Raw genomic sequence first — 20,441 nt, forward strand, 5'->3', positions numbered from 1 at the left:
TTGTGTCTGACCCAAACGCTGCCCGTAGGAAGAAGAAGCTTTTGTTCCCGATTTTTGCAAGAAGCGGCTGCAGGGAAGGGCTTGGCTCAGCACACCCTGGACTCAGGAAAGGAGTCCCATCAGCAGCTCCAAAGGAGCTCCCCAACAGAACCTTCCTAGCACGGCAACGATGGAACTGAGCTGACTGTGACATCGTCTGCTGTTCCGGAGAAGGGCCGGGGTTCTCTCTGCTCCAAGGAAGCTGAACCTCTGTTGGCCAGAAGGCACTTTGCACCTGTGGTGTTTCTGAGCTTGGGCGAGCCCAGAACGATGGTCACAATCGAGACGGCGTCTGACTACTACGACGTGTTTGAGATCCTGGGGAAGGGCACTTTTGGGGAAGTCGTGAAGAGCTGGAAGCGGAGCAGCAGGGAGATGGTGGCCATCAAGATCCTGAAGAACGACTCCTACCGCAGCCGGATCATCAAGAACGAACTGAAGCTGCTGCAGACCATGGCGGAGGTGGACGCGGAGGAGTCACACATTGTCCACTTCCACGAGTTCTTCCACGACGAGCTCAAGTTCTACCTGGTCTTTGAGCTCCTGGAGCAGAACCTCTTTGACTTCCAGAAAGAGCACAACTTCTCCCCGCTGCCGATCCGGCACATCCGCACGGTGACCACGCAGGTGCTCCGAGCCCTGGCCAAGCTGAAGGAGCTGTCCATCATCCACGCAGACCTGAAGCCCGAGAACATCATGCTGGTCGACCAGGTGAGGCACCCCTTCTATGTCAAAGTGATCGACTTTGGCTCAGCCAGCATCTTCAACGAGGTGCGCTACGTCAAAGAGCCGTACATCCAGTCCCGGTTCTACCGGGCCCCGGAGATCCTGCTGGGCTTGCCCTTCTGCGAGAAAGTGGACGTGTGGTCCCTGGGGTGCGTCATGGCAGAGCTCCACCTTGGCTGGCCGCTCTACCCTGGGAACAATGAGTACGACCAGATCCGGTACATCTGCGAGACCCAAGGGATGCCCCGGCACACCATCCTCAACGCAGCCCGGAAGGCCCATCTCTTCTTCAAACGGGGGCAGCATCAGGAGGCGGTCAATGGCTGGCAGCTGAAAACCCCCACCGAGTACCTGGCCGACACCAAGGTGAAGTCGGTGGAGAGAAGGAAGTACGTCCTGAAGTCTCTGGACCAGATGGAGACGCTGAATGTCCACAAGATGATCTACCCAGACTCTGAGGCCTTGGCTGAGTACTTTGACCTCCGCAGCATGGTGGAGCTCATCAAGAGGATGCTGACGTGGGACTCCCACGAGCGCATCACCCCCAGCGCAGCCCTGAAGCACCCCTACATCTCCACACAGTCCCTCAAGCAGAACTACAGCCTCACCCAGTACTACACCCTGTGCCTACACAGTCTCCAGGAGTCCATGCCCAGCAGCGGCAAGGCGTGTGGGGAGACGGCGGCAGCAGCGGAGGAGGAGAGGAGGGCTCAGCAACCCTACGGCGCCCTGGAAGAAGAACGCTTCTATGCCACTCAGGAGCACTTCCCAGAGGAGAACGCCCACAGCCTTCAGCGGACCACCAGCCAGATGGATGACCTCAGCCTGGCCGAGGCAAGCCGGGACCTGCCCCTCGCGGTATGGGACGAAGGGGCCAGCAGGGGGTTTTATGAGCCCCTCTCCGGCCCTGCAGAGGCAGCCACCAGCCGGCGCAAAACTCTCCACCAGAACTTCTGCCTGCGCCATGAGCAGGAGCCCATCCTGGCCTACTACAGGAACCGGCACAGCAGTCCCAAGCACCGCAAGGCCTCCCAGCACGTGCAGCCCGACCTCTCCTTCGACAACCTTATCCTGCTGGGGCAGTGCTCGCCCGAGGATGCAGCGGAATGGGAGAAGGGGAGCAACACCAGCAGCACCTCCCTGCCAGAGCCCAGCACCAGGGAGGGGCCCAGCCTCACCCAAGGCCTGAGGCTTTCGCCCAGTGCGCAGGTAACAGGAAGTGCCCCATTCTCCTGGCCACAGGGAAACAAGCCCTCATGCTAAAGGAAGAATTCTGCCCCCCCCCCCCGGTCCAACTATCTCCAGCAAGGGTTCCATATGCAGGCAGAAAGAGGTAGTCAAAATATCACTCTGGGGTCCAGACCCATGTTCAAGCACACTCACAGCTTCACATTCAATGGGAAATCCAAAACCAGAGCTCTAGAGCACAGGCCAGGGCCAGATAGGCTGCAAGGTCAGGGGTTCTTCCTTGTTTGCTGCTTTGGGTCACCGTGACAAGCATCTGCCAAGCACCATCCCAGCCCTGCTCCTGCAAACACTCCTCCTCACTGCTGGTGGGGAGCCTGTGCTGTGCTGCCATCACTGTGCCTTCTGTCTTGCAGCTTCCTCCTGTTCCTCCTCTTGCACTGTTTCCATGGCTCTGGGGTCAGGGGAGATGAAGAGGCCGGCAAACAGCTCTCTGTTGCCAACCCAGGGCCGGGGTCCCAATGTATGGGTACCTTGCTCCTCAGAGACCACCTCCACTTGCAGTGTCTTTCTCACTGGCTGTCTGTTTGGGCCAGGTCTGCTGGCTGCCTCTTCCTCACAGGAGTCATTGACATCTCTGGGGTGTGCTGGGGCTGGCAGGTCCATGATTCGCGGTGAAACACCCACTGGGCCCATCCAGCCAAGCTCTTGTTCCACCTTCGAGAAAGTAGCCCTGCTGGCTGGCCCCCAGTGCAGGGAGAGCCAGTGAGCAGGGACAAGGAAAGGCCTCCCGGAAGAACGAAAGCTCTGGCTCTTGGGGCGCCCATGAGCCCCTTCTGTACCACCTTGGGAACAGGAGGAAGGAGCCCGATGCTTCAGAGGGAAGCCTTGGCAGCAGAGGCCGAATTCAGAACGGCAAAAGAGCCCGCCGTGTTCAGGCTAGGTGAGCAGTCCAGCAGCAGGGATGGTTGGCAATGGCCTTCCATGGTAACTGCTCCACCTTCTCGTAAAGGAAGCTGAGCCCTGAGCCCACCTTGTGACGCTCTTTGTGGAGGTGTCATCTCTCCCGCCTCCAGAAGGCGCATAGCCACAATACTGGCCGGAGGGGGCCATGGGGGGGAGGGGCTGCTGGCCTAGCGAAGCACAACCAACTAAAAGGGAGAGCCACAAAAGACATTAGTCTGGCGGGAAGACATTAATCTAACCACCCCCAAAGGCAGCAGAAGCAAAGCCGTTAAGAAGGACTTCGGTCAAGAGTTTAAGAGGGCAGCTGTGTGATCTGCAGCTATTATGGCTGGAAATAAGTCCAGGAACAGCTTGGAGACCAAGCAGATTTGGGGCAGAACAAAGTCTGAGTCCAGTGGCAACCTGAAAGGCCAACCAAGGTTCATTCAAGGTACAAGCTCTCATGTGTACCAGCACGTCTACCCAAAAGGAAACTTGGTGGGGCTTCAAGGGGCTTCTGGACTCAGACGTTGTTCTGCTGCTTCCAACCAACATGGCCACCTACCTGAAGATTTCTCCAGGTACTTGATGAAGGACCCTTTGACTCTTGGGAACTTACACTGCCTGAATCCGGTTGGTCTCTGAGGTGCTTCTGAAGTTGCATCTAGTTGTCATATCAAAGGGGCTCCCAAACAAATTCAAAGCCGTTTCCTCCCCCTCCCTGTGAAACATGCAGCTTGGCTGACTTCTCTGGGGTAGGGGTGGGATGGCTTGGTGCACACCAATGCTCCAGTGCAGCCACTGAGGTGGCCCTGGTGCTGCATGAAACCAACCTAGCCTCCCTGCAAGGAGGGCTCTGACGCAGGGCCTCTCAACTGACCAGAGATCTTGGGGGGAGGGAGGGAGGGGTTGCCATGCAGAGGGCAGTGAGCCTGCTGCTCAGTCTCTGTAGGGCTCCAAAGGCCAAGGCCAGTCTGGAAGACCTACAAGTAGACAGCGCAGTTGAGTTGGCACGGGGCAAGGCGATGCTGCCAGGCCAAAGGGGGAAAGCAGCAATTTGCACCAGCTGCAGTCCTATAGTCTTCAAGGGCAGTCTCCCAGAGGGAACATTGTAGCAGTCTGCTCCGGAAGTTACTAAGGCATGAAAACTCACAGTCTAGGCAAGAAGAGCTCTGACCAGTTTGGCACGCCCTGGGTCAGCAGACGAGAAACCAAGAGCTGAGGCAGCAGGAAGCAATCCCAGAGAAGACACATTTTAAACTTTTTATTATATTTATATTTTTTATTATTATATTTATATTTATACCCCGCCTCCCCCCGAAGGCTGCAAGGCTTTTGCAGAAGCGAGCTGGTGTTTGGGTCAGTTTTGCAGGAGAAAGCCAAGTATTCAGGACTGAAAAGCAGGCTCCGGTGATGACACACAGATCAGGCTGAGTCAAAAACAGGAAGTGGGGAGGAGATGGGGAAATCCCTGCCATTGCGGGGGGGGGGGGGGAGCACAGGTCCTAGCGCTGTCCACCGTACCAGGGCGGCAGCAAAGAGCGAGCACGGCAGCACGGATCCTTTCCCCAGGAGCTACAGTGCCACCAAGTCCACTTCTGACTCTCTGCACAGGAGGGATTTGGGGGAGCTGGAGTGTGTGCCCAGCCATCTTCCATAGGCAGGAGGTATCTGTGTGTGTGTGTGGGGGGTGCGGTGGGGAGGTGAATAGGAGACAAAGAGGTTTCAAAATCCATGCCTAGTGCAGCAAGGGAAGGGCTCCCTGGCTTGCCTGCCCGGCACCTGCTGGGATTCTCAGCTTGGCATGTGCCCAAGAGATGCCTCCGTCCTGAGGCCTGTGCCCAAGCAGCCACCCTGCAGTAGGAGGGGCCCAGCCCTAGGCCCTCGTCCAGCCAGGCTTAACCCTGAATGTGATGGCCAGGGGGACAAGATGGGCGGGGGGGGGGGGGGAAGGCAGCAGCCCTGTTCCGACCAAGCAGCCTGGGAGTGCACTCTTTGAGGAGGGGGCTGCAGGAAAAGAAATCTTTGCTATCACCGGCTAGGGTCTCAGCCTCTCTGCTTTGTTGCTGGCCCTCCGGAGAAACTGGTTGGCCAGTATAGGAGATTGGTTGGCTGCTGGCCTAGATGGAGCCTCCCTAGTCTGCCTCCCTGCCCTTTAATTGGCCACTGGAGAGACAGGATGCGGGATGAGCTTGATCCAGCAGAGCCTCGGCATCTCTGCCCTGTGGCTGACCCTCCGGAGGAACTGGCTGGGCGGGTGCTGCTGCTTCCCACCCCACCACGCCCGTTTGGGGCTGAGGACTCTGAAGCCCCGGGCAGAGCTCGCCGGCCAGACTGGCCACAGGGAGAGTAACGCGCGCGCGTGTGTCGCCCCCTCCCCCCTTCCCGGTCTCTCTTTGGCAGCGCGCGCCGCCGGAGGTCTACGAGCCCGCTGGAGGCCTGCCGCCCGGGCACAACAGCTGGCAGCCCCCCGACGACTGGCTGGCGGAGCCCGGCCTGGAAAGGAACGCCCTGCCGACGGTGGCGGCGCTGCACGGGCCCCGGGCCCGCCCGCCGCTGCAGCCCTTCCTGCCACACATCGCCAGCCACCACTGACCGGCGGGCCCGGACCAGGAGGAGGAGGAGGAGGAGGAGGAGGAGAGACGAGAGGTCGGCCTGCCGGCCGGCAGAGCCCGTCACCGCAGCCCCGGAGATTTATAGGCTGGTCCTCGCTGCGGAGGGAGCCGCGCGCGCCAATAAAAAGCCCCTGCCTATTCGCCCGCTGCTCCGAGCCCCCGTCGCGCCGCCGGGACCCGGGGGGGAGGGGGGAAGCACGCAGGCCCGGCTGCAGCGCCGCCCCCGACGCCTCCTGGCGCGCACGGCTCCTCTGCCCCGACGGCTGCCCGGAGACGGCTCCGGAGGAAAGGAGAAGCGCTGCCGACCATGCGCCCGCCCCCGGGCTCCCCAATCCCTGGCCGCCTCTCCGGCCCCGCCTCGCCCGCGACCCCCGTTGCTGCTCCCCCGGGCCCGCCCCCCTCCGCGGAAGGCACCATCGAGCGCGTCGGGGGAGGCAGCCCTTTCCTGGGGCCGCCCAGCCTCGCTCGCCGCGCCTTTCCTTCCTTCCTTCCTCCCGCCCGCCCGGCCGGCCGGCCCTCCGCTCCCCTCCCGAGAGGCAACGTCACGGTCCGAGGGGGGGAGCCGCGGTGCTCGGGGGCGGGGCGGCCGGGCGGGCGGGCCCGGCGTCCCTGCCTTCACGCCTTCTTGGCCGCCGTCCAGCTGGGCTGTCGGGAGAAAGGGCGCCCAGCGAGCGAGGCAGGGTGAGACCGGTAGCGCCGCGCCAGCCCGGGGTGGGGGTGGCGGTGGGAGACGGGTTGGGTTTCGCCTGTGGACCCCCGGCACTCTGCACGAGCTCAGAGGATCCCTGCGGCCCGCAGCCCGCGGCGACCGCCCTGGCCGCCCGCCTCCCCCGTCGCCTCTGGCGGGCTGGGCTCCCGGCGGGGACAGCAGCCGGAGGCGAGGTGAGGCGAGGCTCCGCCGGCCGTGGGAGGGGGCCCGCCGTGCCAGCGCTACGGCCCTCGCAAGCGCCCCTGCCCTGCACTGCCCCGCGTTTCCCCTACCCCGGGCTCCGCCTCGTCGGCGCCGGTTTTTCCTGCGCGGCCAGATGAGGTGTGAGAGGGGGCGGGGTGGGGGCGAGAGTCGGCCGGTCCTGCGGGGGTCCGGATCCCAGGGCGCGTCCCCGCCGAGCTCGGTCACGGCGGCCGGGGGCTCCCAGGGGCGGGAGAGGAAGGAAAGAAGGAGGGCTGTGGGATTGGGGTGGGGGGTGGAGCCGGCGGGGACCCCTTTGGGCTGCACCTTGGGAGGTGCGGAGCTGCTGCTGCTTTTCTTCCAGAGCTCCTGCAGTGTGTGTGTGTGTGTGTGTCTGTAGGGGGGGCTTCCACAAACAGAGTGCCTGCCCCTTGGCCTGCCTCTCCCTGGCCAGCCTGGACTCCCTCAGGACGGGGGGGGGGGGGGAGATGATGGATCTCCCACTCTGGTGCCAACTGGGACCAGTCTGCTGAGCCTCTGAGGCCATGGGGCCTGTGAGATTAAGGGGGTGGCCTCTTGGCAGAGGGGCCTGGTGGGGTCCATGCAGGTGAGGAGGGCGGTCACGCAACTTGCCCCAGGTTGGGGGGGGGGGGGGAAGAAGATCCAGGTGAGCCCCTGGAGGGCAGTGGAGTCTCTCCCCTCCTCAAGCCTGGCCCCAGTTTCCTTCTCCTGCGGATTTCACTTTCATCTTCTCAGCCCATCTTGAGTCCAAGGGGAGGCCTCTGCCAAGGGGCCAACCTGGGGGCAGGATGGGATGCCAGGGGAGAGGTGGGCTTGGGGGCTGTCAGGCTCCGGGAGCCTCCGGGGGGAACACAGGCTTGTATTTGCTGGGCACAGCTGCCTCTGCCACGCTCCAGCACTGGGCTAGGTCTTGCATGGGTGGGAGCCGGGACTGACTTCTTTTTTTGTGTGTGGGGGGGGGGGTAGGTGGGGGCAAGAGTCCCAGTGGTGCCGGAGCCAGCCCATCTCAGCTGAGTTGCCTCCCCCTCCTCTGCTCCTGGGAGCTTTGATTGCACCAGCTTCTTTCCTGTGATTGGTGCCCACTTCCCAGATGCTTTTCTGTGGTTCTAGACCCCAAAAGACACTGGTAAATCGCCTCCTTCCTGCCTCCAAAGATTACAGCCCGGCCTAAGCCACCCCCATCCCCCAGCTCACATCCAGTTCCAAACAGGGGCATGCCCTCCACACATCTGCAAACAGGTCCCAGGGGTAAGCTGAACAGGGGGTGGGGGGCACGTTATCACACCAGGTCGGACCTGCGGCTTATTTGGGGGCTCCCAATTGGATAATGTGTCTCTCGAAAGAACCCCCCCATCCTTTCCAGAAGAAAGCAGACCCCTCGTCTCCACAGCATTTCCTTGTGGGTCACAAGGAGAAACAAGAGGGGCCCCCAAAAGGCAGTGAAGAGACAACCCCCCCTCCCCACACACACACCTTCCCTTCACTGGTTAGCAATTCAGGGGGCCAAGTTTTGCTCCCTCCTCCCCACTCAATCGAATAGGAATGGGCCAACACTGGAGAAACCAGTGGAAAGGGCTTGTCCAGGAAACAGCTTGAAGATCTTGAGGAGGATTTCCGAAACCAAAGGGGGAAGGGGGAACTCACCCCCCCCCACCCCCTGAGTCACCTCATGACTCAGAAAACAAGGTTGCTTAAGATCTGCATGTGGACACTTGCCAGCTCTTGCGAGCAGAGGGGAGTCTTCCTCCCTCCTGGCACAAGACAGGCTTTCCCGTTCTTCCTCTTTGGTGGTGTGGTGCAGAGCTCCATGGGGGTGGGGGGGATTCCTCGGGATGTGATGTCAGGCCCTGTTCCCCCCACTGCAGCTCTTCTTCCTTGGGAAGCCCCCCTGAAAACAGGCCTTTTCACTTTCGATGCACTGGATGCAAAGCACAATTAAATCAGAGTCCAATAGGACCTTTAAGACCAACAAAGATTTATTCAGGGCGTGAGCTTTCAAATGCAAGCACTAGTGCTTGCACACAAAAGCTCCCGCCTTGAATAAATCTTTGTTGGTCTTAAAGGTGCTCCTGGACTCTGATTTTATTGTGTTACTTCAGACCAACACGGCCACCCACTTGAATGGGTGCAAAGCGTGGGCCTCTTGAATCCCTCCTCCTGGTTGCTGCTCAGTCAGCGTGAGGACTTCTCTGGGCAGATGACAGGGGCCGCTGGTGGGGCAGCCTGGCAGCTGCTGCTGGCCTTCCAGCCGGTGACCCAAATGGCCCCCTCAGTCAGGGAGCAGGACCGCCCCTCCTGAAAGCAGTTGTGCAGGTGCCTGTGTGGCTAGCGGGAGGCAGGAGGCTCCCCAGAGTCCTGGCAGGACCGTTTCCCAGCTGGGTCCCAGTCCCAGAAGGACCCGCCACCCCCCCCACACCTCTCTCCCTGGTCAGGCAGGATCGCAGTTGGCATCCTGGCCTGGGTTGGCACTGCCGCCCAGAATCTGCAAGAGGCTTGCGGTGGGCATCCTTGGCAGTGGAACAGTGGGGCAGGAAGGAGCTTGGTGCAGAGCTGCCCTCTGAGGGGCAGGAGGGCAAGCAGGAGTTCATTTCTCTTCGGCTATTTGCAGCCCTGCAAGGAAGGCACAAAGGCTCAGTCACTGAGCTGTGTCTATTGCAGCTTCGCGGGTCGGTTCTTCCTGCCTCGGTGGCCCCAACACTGCGGGAGAAATGAAGCTCCACGGAGCCTTCCAGCAGGTAATCCCCGTCGGCCTCAGTGGAGCTGGTTGACTTTGTTTAGAGAGGGTCACAAAACGTGAAGGACGACGATGGACTGGTTTAGGCAGCAGAAGCATCCGGCGGACAAGGTGGTAGGGCCGGGATCCTGGAACGGGGGGGGGGGGACACTGTGGACACAAGCACCTTGCCTGAGGCCCGGCAGCCCCTGGTGCAAGAAGCGATGCTGGAAAAACAGAGTGACACAAACAGGATGCCCTTGGATGCCCTTAGCTAAGGCCAAACCATGATGGAATGGAACCCGGGGCAGGCAGGGGGCGGGGGTCTCTGAACCAGTGGTGAGCCTTTCGGAAGGGGCCCGTCGCTTCCTTCAGAGTGGAGCTGGGAGGTCCTCCAGCTCCCACAGCAGGCCCAAGGGAGGGTCCATGCCAGGCGTGGTGCTTCTGCGTGATCCCTGTGGTGGTGGCTGTGTGGGTGGGCCGCTGGTCCCGGCTCCCCCTGGGCACTGCTTAAGGTGGCTGCGCAGGGGAGGGATGGCTCGTGTGTCCACGGGACCTTGGCGGCGCAGGCCCTGAGGCCGCTTCCTCTCCCTGTCGGCCTGAACCGCCTTCCTCCTCCTGTCCTTCCAGCTGAAGGTCCTGCGAAGAAGCCCTGAGGAGCCGCAACCCACCGGCCTGGCCCCTCAAGTAGGTTTCCTTCCCAGTCCCGGCCAAGGGAAGCCCTTTCTGCCCTCGGGGCCTTCCTGCCTGAGTGGAAACTCTAGGGTAGGGGTGTGGGGTGTGGGGTGTGGGGTGTGGGGAGGAGTTCTCTTTCTCTTTTAAAGATCCCGGAATTGTCTGAAGTCTCTCAAGTGCAACCTGGCAACAATGGAAAATGGCACTATTATTATCATTACATTTATATTCTGGCGTTTCCAGTACTGCTGGCTCACGGCGGATCACAACAATTAATATAAAACCAACACAGCCCTAAAACCCCCTCTCAGCCTCCTCACCCCCCCTCCCATAACCACTACCCCCATTGGCCCTCAGCCCCCCCCAACTGTATACTGGGGAGATGGCAATTCGGCCTTCCAGGTGTGGAAGGGGCCTGGTGGGGGATCCTCATCACAGACACCTCGGTGGGGCATCAGGTGGGGGACCATCTCTTCCTCGTGGGGCACACACGGACACATGTGAACCTGCCATGGGCTCAACCAGCCCCTCGGCTCCCACCTGCTCCAGCTGGCCATGGTACCCCCATCCCCTCCTGCTTGGCCCTTTTCCCTGGAGATGCTGCCGGGGATTGAACCGGGGACCTTAATTATCTTTATTATTCTTCATTCAGTTTCTATTCTGCCCTGTCTCAGACGACTCAAGGTGGATTACAATGTATTTTAAATACTAAGATCCCATATAAAACCAGGTTTAAATTAAAACGTCGGAATATGCCACGTTCTAATACTGCCCATAACAATTCCTCACGTGGTATTGGGTGGGCACGGTGTGATTTCCCCGGAGCACCGATTGGCAGGTGCAGAGGCAGGTGGAGAAACCCGATCTTAGCTCTGGCCAAGCCCAGCAGAAGCTCTCCTGCTAGCCACATGCCCTCCCTGTTAAGCTGATCCTTGTTGGCGTTTAGCGTAACCGATAATGACTATGAAAAGCGTTTAGGAAGAAGCCGGACCCTGCCCAGGGTTCTCTGCAGAGACCTTGGTGCTCCTCGGGATCTTGCCGGCCTAAGCCGAGACGGTGGGGGGTTGGGGGGGGGCAGCAGGCCATGCAGAGCTCTGGCTTGCTCTCTTGCGGTTGTAGCAGCTCATTCCTGGAGAGCTGGGAAGTGGTCCTGGGTGTGAGTCCCAGGATAGAAAGTCTCACTGTCTCTCTTGCTCTCTCTGCCAGCACTTCCACTGCCTCCTGGTGATGGCTGCTTTGGGGACCGTGTTGCTGGCCGCTCTCCTCATCCAGACCTTCCTCTTGCCCTCCTACGGTTCCACCCAGGGGGAGACTGTGATGGCTGCCGCCTCCCTGGACAACCCCTGCAGTGACCCCTGCAGGTGAGGGCCACCCTCCCACCAGACCCCCCCCCCGGGGGGAGGGTTGAACAGGGCTGCTCCTGCCATCTGCTGCAGGAGCTCCTGTGTTCCATTGGGTGGACATCAACGTTCAGTCCTGAGAACACAAGTTTTCTCAGGTAAAAGGTAAAGGTCTCCCCTGTGCAAGCACCAGGTCATGTCTGACCCTTGGGGTGACGCCCTCCAGTGTTTTCATGGCAGACTCAATACGGGGTGGTTTGCCAGTGCCTTCCCCAGTCATTAAAGTTTACCCCCCAGCAAGCAAGCTGGGTACTCATTTTACCGACCTCGGAAGGATGGAAGGCTGAGTCAACCTTGAGCTGGCTGCTGGGAGTGAACTCCAAGCCTCATGGGCAGAGCTTTCAGACTGCATGTCTGCTGCCTTACCACTCTGTGCCACCTTTTCTCAGGAGCACCCCCCAAAAAAGGAATTCAGCTCTGACCTTGTGGGATGTGGGTCTGTGGGGCTAGACTAAAAAACAGGCCTGGCCTCAGAGCCCAGAAGGCTTTCCCAGAAGGAAAGAAGACCCCAGCAGAGAGTTTGGGCCTGGGGGCACCTTTAAGACCAAGGTCGAAGCCTTCCTTCCTCAGATGGTGCGTGCACACAAAAGCTTGCACCTGGAATAAAACTTGGTGGTCTTTGATGCTCCTCTTTGTGCATGCAGACAAAAACACCCAGGATAAAACTTTGTGGGTCTTCCAGGTGCCCCTGGATTCAGACTTTGTTCTGCTGCTTCAGACCAACCTGGCCACCCACCCACCTGGATCTAAAAGATACCCTAAAGGGGAATTGGTGGAATGAGCTGGGGGGGGGGGTGAGTCCTGCCTGCTGCCCCCCCTCCTCCAGAGGCCTTTGCTCTCTTTAGGATCGTGCTGGTGGAAAGCATCCCGGAAGGGCTGGTGTATGCGGACAATGCCACCGCCAACCCGTCCACCTTTGGGGCTTGGATGGAACTCCTTGCGGACGCCAGAAGCACCGTGGACATTGCCGCCTTCTACTGGTCTCTCCAGAACAACGACACAGGCACCCACGATCCCTCAGCCAGCCAGGTGAAGAAGGATCAGGACCCCTTCTCAGGGGTGGCCTCCTCAGCTTCCACTCTCCTCTCGGGCTGCAGAGCCAAGTCTGCTGGTGGAAGGGGTGTGCGCATGGGGCAGGAGCAGCTCTCTGCCCTGTGGCTCAGCAGCATGGCAGGATCAATCCTCTGGCAGGCAACCTGGTAACTGCACAGCCTGAGGATGCCAGTCCACCCCGGAGCTGGGAGGGAGGGAGGGAGCTGCCCATCATTGGAGTTACGTGGTATTCTCCCAAATCTGTGGAACCCAGAAATGAAAATCAAGGTTTCCCAGAAGTGCTCTTCCGCTGGTGATGCCATGTAGGAAGCAGGGTTTTGGGCCAGAGCAGATTCCATTTTAGGCAGATTAGAAGGAGAGAAAGAAAGGAGAACGTGACAAACAGGTGACATTCCGGAATGAAACCTCAGCTCCAGGTGGCTTTGCCAGGCTGACTTGGCTCCTCCCAGAGAGGCCGTTCTCCCCCCGGGGGCCGCTGGGGCAGACCTGGGCTGGATGCAAACTGGGTGGGGGAGACAACCCTCAACAACGATGTGCCACCGCTGGGCGAACCCCATGGGACTACCGGCCAAAAGGCAGGAGTGGCAGAGATACTTTGGGGGGGGGCTGCAGTTCCCCCAGTCAAACCGTCCCCCTGGAAAGAAAGCGTTCTCCTTGGGGGTTGAACGGAACATCCCCAGCATGCCTTCCTCCTAGGAGCAGTGAGGCTGGAGCCAAACAAATCCGCTGCTTGTTTGGGGCAGCAAAATATCTCGTGCTGCCGCTGGATGGGTGCTGGGTGCACATGGAGTGGCCCCGAGGCCGGCTGTGGACCCAGCCAGTAGGGGCACAGGGTGGGGGTGTGATGCCAGACGGCAGCAATCCCGGTTGCCGCCTCCTGCAGTGCCACCCAGGAGCTGCCTGAGTGCCCCCCACCCTGTGGGCAGGCCACCCTGTCTTCGCCCACTTGACCAGCCTGAGGAGGGGTAGGGGCGGGTGGGTCTTCCTTTGCTGCCTCCCTCTGAATCCGTCTCTGGCAAGCAGGGGGAAGAAGTCCTGGCAGGGCTACTGAAGCTGCCCAGGAGAGGCATTGCCACCCGGATAGCAGTCAACCCACCTTCTAAAAGGATGCCCAGCAGAAACCTCTTGGCGCTGGAGGAAAGCGGTGAGTGCGGGAAGAAGGGGCCGCACAGCCCCAGCCCCCCCTGCCCTCTCCCCGGGGGGGGGAGTGGGGACACTGAGGAAGGGGCTCTGCCCGGGGAGGGGACTCTGCTGCCACACGGGGGAGTGGCACTGAGTGCCCAGAGCTCACGACCGTCCCTCTGGATCCTGCCAGGAGCCCAGATCCGCAAAGTAGATCTGCCCCGGCTGACGACCGGAATCCTTCACACCAAATTCTGGATTGTGGACCAGATGCATGTCTACCTCGGAAGCGCGAACATGGACTGGCGGGCTCTCACCCAGGTGGCGTCTCTGGGCAGCCTGTCGGCCTGAGCCAGGAGCTGTGGCTGGGGGGAGAAGGGGGACCAGGAGCAGCTGCTCATGGTCTGAGAGTCGGGGCCCTTCCTCTTGCATGGCGGTGCAGGGAGTCTGGCCATGCCTCGGGGGCTGCCTACGGTGGCCACGGCCTCTGCGGGTCGTCTGCCGGGGCAGGCTGTGGCCAAACCTCTCTCCTGCTTGGCTCCAAGGTGAAGGAGCTGGGCGTGGCCATCTACAACTGCAGCTGCCTGGCCCAGGACCTGGGCAAGCTCTTCGAGGTCTACTGGGCCCTGGGCCTGCCGAACGCTACCATCCCCTCCCCCTGGCCCGCCAACTTCTCTACCCCCTACAACAAGGAGACGCCCCTTGCTCTACGGCTGAATGACACCGAAGCCGGGGTATATCTTTCGGTGAGTCGGCCCATGGGGCCCTGCAGGTGGGTGCGCTCTGCTGAGGTGGGGCTGAAGGCCCCACCCCTCGTGGCACTTAGATGTGCTCCAAATCTGCTCCCATATAATGACCCCGTTCTCTGGGCCCCGTCCCCTGGAGCACCAAGAGCAGAGATCCCGCTTACAGAAGCAAGGGCTCGACCCCCTGCCCGTCACTGTGCTCCCCATGCCTCATCCCACGAGCCCTTTCTGTGGGTCTTCCAGAGCTCCCCCCCAGCCCTGTGTCCAACGGGGCGGACCGAAGACCTTGAGGCGGTGCTGAGCGTCATCAGTGGGGCCCAGAAGTTTGTCTACGTGGCCGTCATGAGCTACTTGCCCACCATGGAGTTCTCACACCCCAGGAAGTAAGTGGGGGCTGGGGGGCGGCGTGCTGCCTCCTGTGTCCCACGTTCCTGCCCCCCTCAGAATAACATTGGGAGGGATGGTCTCTCGGAGTTTGGGAGGGGTCCGTGGCAGAGGTACTCCTCCCCGGCCATGGGCAGTCAGGTACACTGCCCTGTCTCAGGTGGCTCTTGGCTGGTGACTGGGGGGGGGGGGTGATGGGAGAGAGGAGGTTTTGCCTGGGGCCCATAAAGCCGGATTTCCTCTCTCCTTGAGGCACCGTGTATGGGGCGGCCCCAAGCATTGACTTCAGTCTGGGGAGACAGGCTAGAAAGGTGTCCCTGGAAGCACCCCATGGGCTGAGCAGGCAGAGGGCTCACAGGGTGCCCAGACCGACTCCCCCTCCCCCCCCAGAAGCCGCCTTGTATGGAGCCTGGGTGTCATCCGCCAAGGTCTGTGTTGCCTCCCAGACTGAGGGCCGCTCTGCAGGGTCTCTGGCAGAGAAAAGCCTTCCTTGTCCCCTGCTGCCTAGTTCTGTTTGGCCTGGAGATGACGGGGATCAAACCGGGGAGCTCCTGCATGCCCAGCAGAGGCCCTGCCTGTGAGCCGGAGGACCAGCCTAACCCTCAAGCGTATCCGTCACCAGGAGGGCCAGGAGACAGGCTGTGTGGGGAGGTGGGGGTGGACAGTCTGCTGGTTGGGGGCCATTCCGCCATGTCCTCTCCTCAGGTTCTGGCCGGTGATTGACGACCACCTCCGGAAGGTGGCCTACGAGCGGAGAGTCCGAGTCCGCTTGCTGGTCGGCTGCTGGAAGCACTCCAAGGCCACCATGTTCCCCTTCTTGCGGTCGCTGGCAGCCCTGCAGGACAATCGAACCCGCTGCTGCATTGAAGTGGTGAGGGTCTGCGGGGGAGGGCAGGACCGGCCGGGTAGGTGGGTGGGTGGGTGTGTTTTCTCTGCAAGGCCTACACTGGAGGGAGCTTGTGCTTGGAGGCCTGGCTGCCCGGCCAAAGTGAATGGAGTTGCCAGAGCAGGCACAGGGCAAGGCTGGAAGGGTGGGAGGCGTGGGGGGGGGGGGGGGAGCATCTCCATCCAACTTCTGGCTCTACAATCCCCAGCCTTTCCCAGAAGGGGGAAGATCAGTGTCCTCAGTGCACTGCCTCTTCTGGCCCCCAGAATACCCCACAGCCGATATTCTCTGGGGGTCACCCGAGGAAGTTTGGAGCACAGCCGTCGTGGCTGGACATCTCCAGGCATGCTGTGAGACTTCAAAGGAAAGCACAGTTTGTAGTCAAAAAAGCTGCAACCGCAGGAAGGATTTCTGAACAGCCAGGCGCAGGTTCCTTTGCCTCCAGCGTCCAGACGCCGCCCTCAGGGACCGTCCCTTGGCTGGCTTCAAGAGCCCCCCGTTTTTCCCCGTGGCTCTGTCCAGCAGGCCCCAGGGCCCTCGTGGCCCCAGAGTGAAAGGACCGGCCACTGGACTTGGGCTAGAGCTTCTTGAGAGCTCAGTCAACGGGGCTCCTTTGGTAGCCAAAGGAGAGGTGGTTTCCAGAACTCACACAGTTTAAGGGGTAATGGTTTCTTCCACCCAAAATGAGCAGAGATTTCCCCCGGGAGTTAAGCCTGCGTGCAGAATCAAACAAACAGGTTGCTTGAAAACAAAGCCGCCTCACAGGGCCCTTGGGGGGACTGAAGGGACAAAGGAAGAACCCTCCGCTCATTAGAGGAAGCTGGGGTGGGGACTGCACGGGATATTTAACTGTTAGCCTCCGGCTTTCCCCGCTGCTCTGAACTGCAGGTTCTCCACTGTTGGTGGCCAGAGGGGGCATGATGGTGGTTGCCTCCGGCCCTAGAGAGCCCATGGCTGCCTGCTTTCCAGCACACACCCCCCCCAGCAGGCTCAGGGTCTTTCCTCCCTGCATCCTTTCATGGCTTCCTTTCTCCCCTCTCTCTTCCAGAGGCTCTTCGTAGTCCCAGCCAATGAGACACAGGCCCGGATCCCCTACGCCCGGGTGAACCATAACAAGTACATGGTGTCGGATCAAGTGGCATACATTGGTGAGTAGCAGGGAGGGCTGAGGTATTGGGGCAGGGAGGAGTTTGATTCCCCCCTCCCCCGAGAGATGTTGTTTGGACCCCCAGAAGTTACTTAGAATCATAGAATCACAGAGTTGGAAGGGACCTCCTGGGTCATCTGCACTATGCGGGACACTCACATCCCAATCGCTCATCCACTGTCACCTGCCACCCCCTTGAGCCTTCACAGAATCAGCCTCTCCTCCAGATGGCTCTCCAGCCTCTGCTTAGAAATTTCCAAAGATTGAAGCCAGAGGAGAAGGGCCCCAGCAAGAGGAGAAGGGCCCCAGAAGCCACAAGAGGGGGTGGGGGTGGAGAGGCTTTGGGCCTGGTCAGAGTGGGCCCATGAGGGCTGGCAGGACAGCCTCTTCCAAAATGGGAGCTCAGCTGGGATGCAGGAACGGCCCCAAAACTGGAAGGGGCTGGATCAGGTCACTGATTCCTCTTGGGAGACCCTTCCGGCCACCTTGCTGGCTCTCCGGGGGGCAAGGCCGGCTCCTCTGGCCGGCAGGGCTCCCCACTGCCCCATCTCCTCACCTGCTTCTCTTTCCAACAGGCACATCCAACTGGTCTGGGGACTACTTCCTCCACACGGCCGGGTCTGCTCTGGTGGTCAAGCAGAGTCGGGCAGAGGCCGGGGACCAGATGACGATCCGAGATCAGCTGCAGGCTACCTTTGAGCGGGACTGGAACTCACGCTACAGCCGGGAGCTGAGCTTGCTGGGCCAGACAGATGACCCGTGTGGGGGCCACTGACCTCCGGCATCCGCCCCCAATGAGACACGTCTCCAGAGGAACAGCCAGCCTCTTGAGCAAAATATGGCAGCTTCCCACTGGAATCTGTTGCCACTTCCCCCCCCCCCACCAAAAAAAGGTTTTAACAAAGAAAAGTGCCTAGTTGGAAGGGGGGATGCTTAAATAAAGCCAGCCTGCCTGCCTGCCTGCCCTCCTCTTATGGGGCCAGCATAGAAGATAGAGAAGAGGGGGTGGAGACACACGTCTGCCTCCCTGAACACTAGAAAGGAGTGGTGCTCCCTGAGGTGCAGTTCTCTTCTCCACACCATCTGCCATCTTTATGTGCCCTCTGGCTGAGCTGTTCCCGCGTTTGGGCCACACTGATGACACCCAGCTCTATCTCTTGATGGACAGCTGCCCTGACACACACACACACACACACACTCAAATCATTTGGGAGCAGTGACAGTCTAGCTCAAGAAAAGCCGGCTGAAAATAAATCCTTCCAAGCCTGAAGTCCTGGGACTGGCCGGAAGAGGAACCGCACCTCCCTTGACTGAAGGTCTAGCACTCAGCCAGGAATTCGGGTGTGATTCTGTGTTGTTGTTTTTTCCAATTCAAACATTTTATTGTGATTTCAAAAATATATATATAACCATAACCATTACTAATACATCAGTTCAGCAACCTAAAACTCAAACACAAATATACATTCAAGACTTTTCTCCTAACCCTAACAAATGAAATCATAAAGCCTAGATCTGTGACATAACATTTTACTTAAAACCTGCTGCCACTATATTACATTTTATAGATCTTCGCAAAGTCTGGTCAGGGTTTTTTCCTGTGATTCAAAAACAATGCCCCTTGCTTAACATATTTTCCAAGATCCAGGTCTTTGGGAACAGCAGATAATTTGGCAACGTCAACATAGTCCAACCATTTCCTCAATCACTCTTGGGTTGAGGGAATATCAGGGCTCCTCCAATGAGAAGTGAAAACAATTCTAGCTGCAGAAGTCATGTACATAAATAGAACTAAGATCCTTATGAACCCTGCCCTCTAAAAAATTCAACACAAATAGCTGGGGTTTTTCCCCAATTTTTTTTTACATTTTTAAAAAATTCCGCAAGTATATTATATAATTTCCTGTGTGGATGACAAAAACATACCAGGGTTAGTGCAAAGATTACCAGACTTCTGATCTAAAAATTCTGTTCCATAACATTATTCAAGGGGAGGTGATTTGCATATCCGCTGGATGTTAAACGTTCTTATCCAGATAAGGGTATTTCAACGGGCTGCCCTCAATAACCTATTCCAAAAAGGAGATGCATTTTAGTAGTTCCCAGTTTTACCAATCTCTTAAATATATATTTAAATATTATTCATGTACATATTTTCTTTGGTTTGTGCTCTTGTGTGCCTTTTAAAGGATAAACTGAGTGTTAAACACAACCCAGAAGAGTGTGTGTGTGTGTGTGTGTGTGGGGGGGAATGTGGGATGATGCAATGGTTTTCTGCTGAACCATGCAGAGGGGGGGAAGGGAGTCACTAGTATTGACCTAGATATTTTTAGAGAGTTACATACAGAAAAAAACCCACAGTATACTGAAAAGGGATGACATACATTAATTCATAGCCATATCCAATCAGTTACTGAATTCAAGTCATCTGGTACCAGAGTTTTTAATGTATAAATCCAGAAACGCTCTTCTCCTGAGTTTGTGAAGGAGCTCATCTTTTGTGGCTTTTACTTTTTCGGTCACCCAGAAGCGCAGATCTTCCTCCATACGGACCAGGGGCATCCAGTGGGACAGACATCCTCCCGGTTCTAATGAGGTGTTCTGACATGAGAACCTTGTCCAGTCTAGTGGACAATCCTACATATTGAAATTTACATTTTTCGCATTCTATCTTGTAGACTAGCGATCCCCAACCTGTGGGCCGTGGACCACATGTGGTCCATCGACTAACTGGAGGTGGGCCGCGAAGGACGCCTTCTCCCCCCCCCCAGCCCTTTACTTCATCCACGATCCAGCAGGCGCACATGGGACTATCTCGTGGCAGAGAAACAAGCTCAGGGTTCCCGTTGATTTGTCATTGTCATGAGTTAAAATTTCCATGAAAATAAAATGTTCCTTATATTCATTGTTGTGGCGTGTCTGTATCTTATTTTGAAGGGATGTTTAAACATTACCATAGCGATCAGAGAGCGTTAGGGCAGTGGTTGAGAGTAGAGGAGTAAAATACCCCCCCACACTGGGCCTCAGTAAAATTGTCAAGCGTTGAGTGGTCCCCGGTGATAAAAAGGTTGGGGATCACTGATGTAGACAACACTTTTGCGTTTACAATAACATAAGTGAGTTTGTAAATTAGAATCACAGAATCCAATCTTTGATTCTAATTTACAAACTCACTTGTATAAAAGGTTTTCTCTCTAGTTGAGTTCTGAAACATTTGTGTCTTGTCATAACGCTTGCACGCACCACAATCCCCACAAGGAAACAAACCTTTTGCCATGTCTCTGCCATCTGCAGTGGAATTATCTGTGAAAGATTTCTTAATCCTACTTTTGACCAGCATGTCCTTAAGATTTTTTGAATGCTTATATGCAAACAAAAAGAGCCTCTTGTGGCGCAGAGTGGTAAGGCAGCAGACATGCAGTCTGAAAGCTCTGCCCATGAGGCTGGAGTTCAATCCCAGCAGCTGGCTCAAGGCTGACTCAGCCTTCCACCTTTCCGAGGTCGGTAAAATGAGTACCCAGCTTGCTTGCTGGGGGGTAAACGGTCATGACTGGGGAAGGCACTGGCAAACCACCCCGTATTGAGTGCCATAAAAACGCTAGAGGGCGTCACCCCAAGGGTCAGACATAACTCGGTGCTTGCACAGGGGATACCTTTACAATGCTTTTGGATGATTCCTTTAAGTTGATTGTAAATTGTGTTATAGGTCAATGTGACTCATCCTTTCCTCATTCTGGTTCTTTTGCTGGGGGATTAGAAGGGATGACCTTTCTGTATTCCTTGCCTTAAAGAAGGCATTTTAAGGATCCTTTTGGAATAGCCTCTCTCTGATAGCTGGTGCAGGGTTATCTTTGCCTGTTTATAAAAATCAGCATCTTGACTGCAATTTCTCATT

At 58.1% G+C, this 20,441-nt stretch overlaps 2 protein-coding genes across 4 annotated transcripts; both read left to right on the forward strand.

The window, feature by feature from the left end:
- The first annotated feature begins 309 nt into the window (after positions 1-309).
- On the forward strand, positions 310-1,733 carry HIPK4 (homeodomain interacting protein kinase 4). Its single transcript, XM_077318710.1, has 2 exons — positions 310-1,603; positions 1,714-1,733. Exons 1-2 carry the CDS (start codon positions 310-312, stop codon positions 1,731-1,733), a joined length of 1,314 nt encoding a protein of 437 aa, XP_077174825.1.
- Positions 1,726-19,456, forward strand: PLD3 (phospholipase D family member 3). Of its 3 annotated transcripts, none has more exons than XM_077318677.1 (12): positions 1,726-1,974; positions 5,299-6,191; positions 9,764-9,820; positions 11,015-11,169; positions 12,054-12,237; positions 13,285-13,405; positions 13,577-13,704; positions 13,929-14,129; positions 14,373-14,512; positions 15,219-15,384; positions 16,448-16,547; positions 17,122-19,456. In XM_077318677.1, exons 1-12 carry the CDS (start codon positions 1,872-1,874, stop codon positions 17,319-17,321), a joined length of 2,448 nt encoding a protein of 815 aa, XP_077174792.1. In that variant the 5' UTR covers positions 1,726-1,871; the 3' UTR covers positions 17,322-19,456. The 3 variants fall into 3 exon arrangements, with proteins under 3 accessions (XP_077174792.1, XP_077174793.1, XP_077174794.1); XM_077318678.1 differs by lacking the exon at positions 1,726-1,974 and adding an exon at positions 9,029-9,155 and having other exon boundaries at positions 6,056-6,191; XM_077318679.1 differs by lacking the exon at positions 1,726-1,974 and adding an exon at positions 9,079-9,155 and having other exon boundaries at positions 6,056-6,191.
- The last annotated feature ends 985 nt before the right edge of the window (positions 19,457-20,441 follow it).

The sequence above is a fragment of the Paroedura picta genome, unplaced genomic scaffold, assembly GCF_049243985.1.
Source record: "Paroedura picta isolate Pp20150507F unplaced genomic scaffold, Ppicta_v3.0 Ppicta_v3_sca21, whole genome shotgun sequence".
NCBI lineage: Eukaryota > Metazoa > Chordata > Lepidosauria > Squamata > Gekkonidae > Paroedura > Paroedura picta.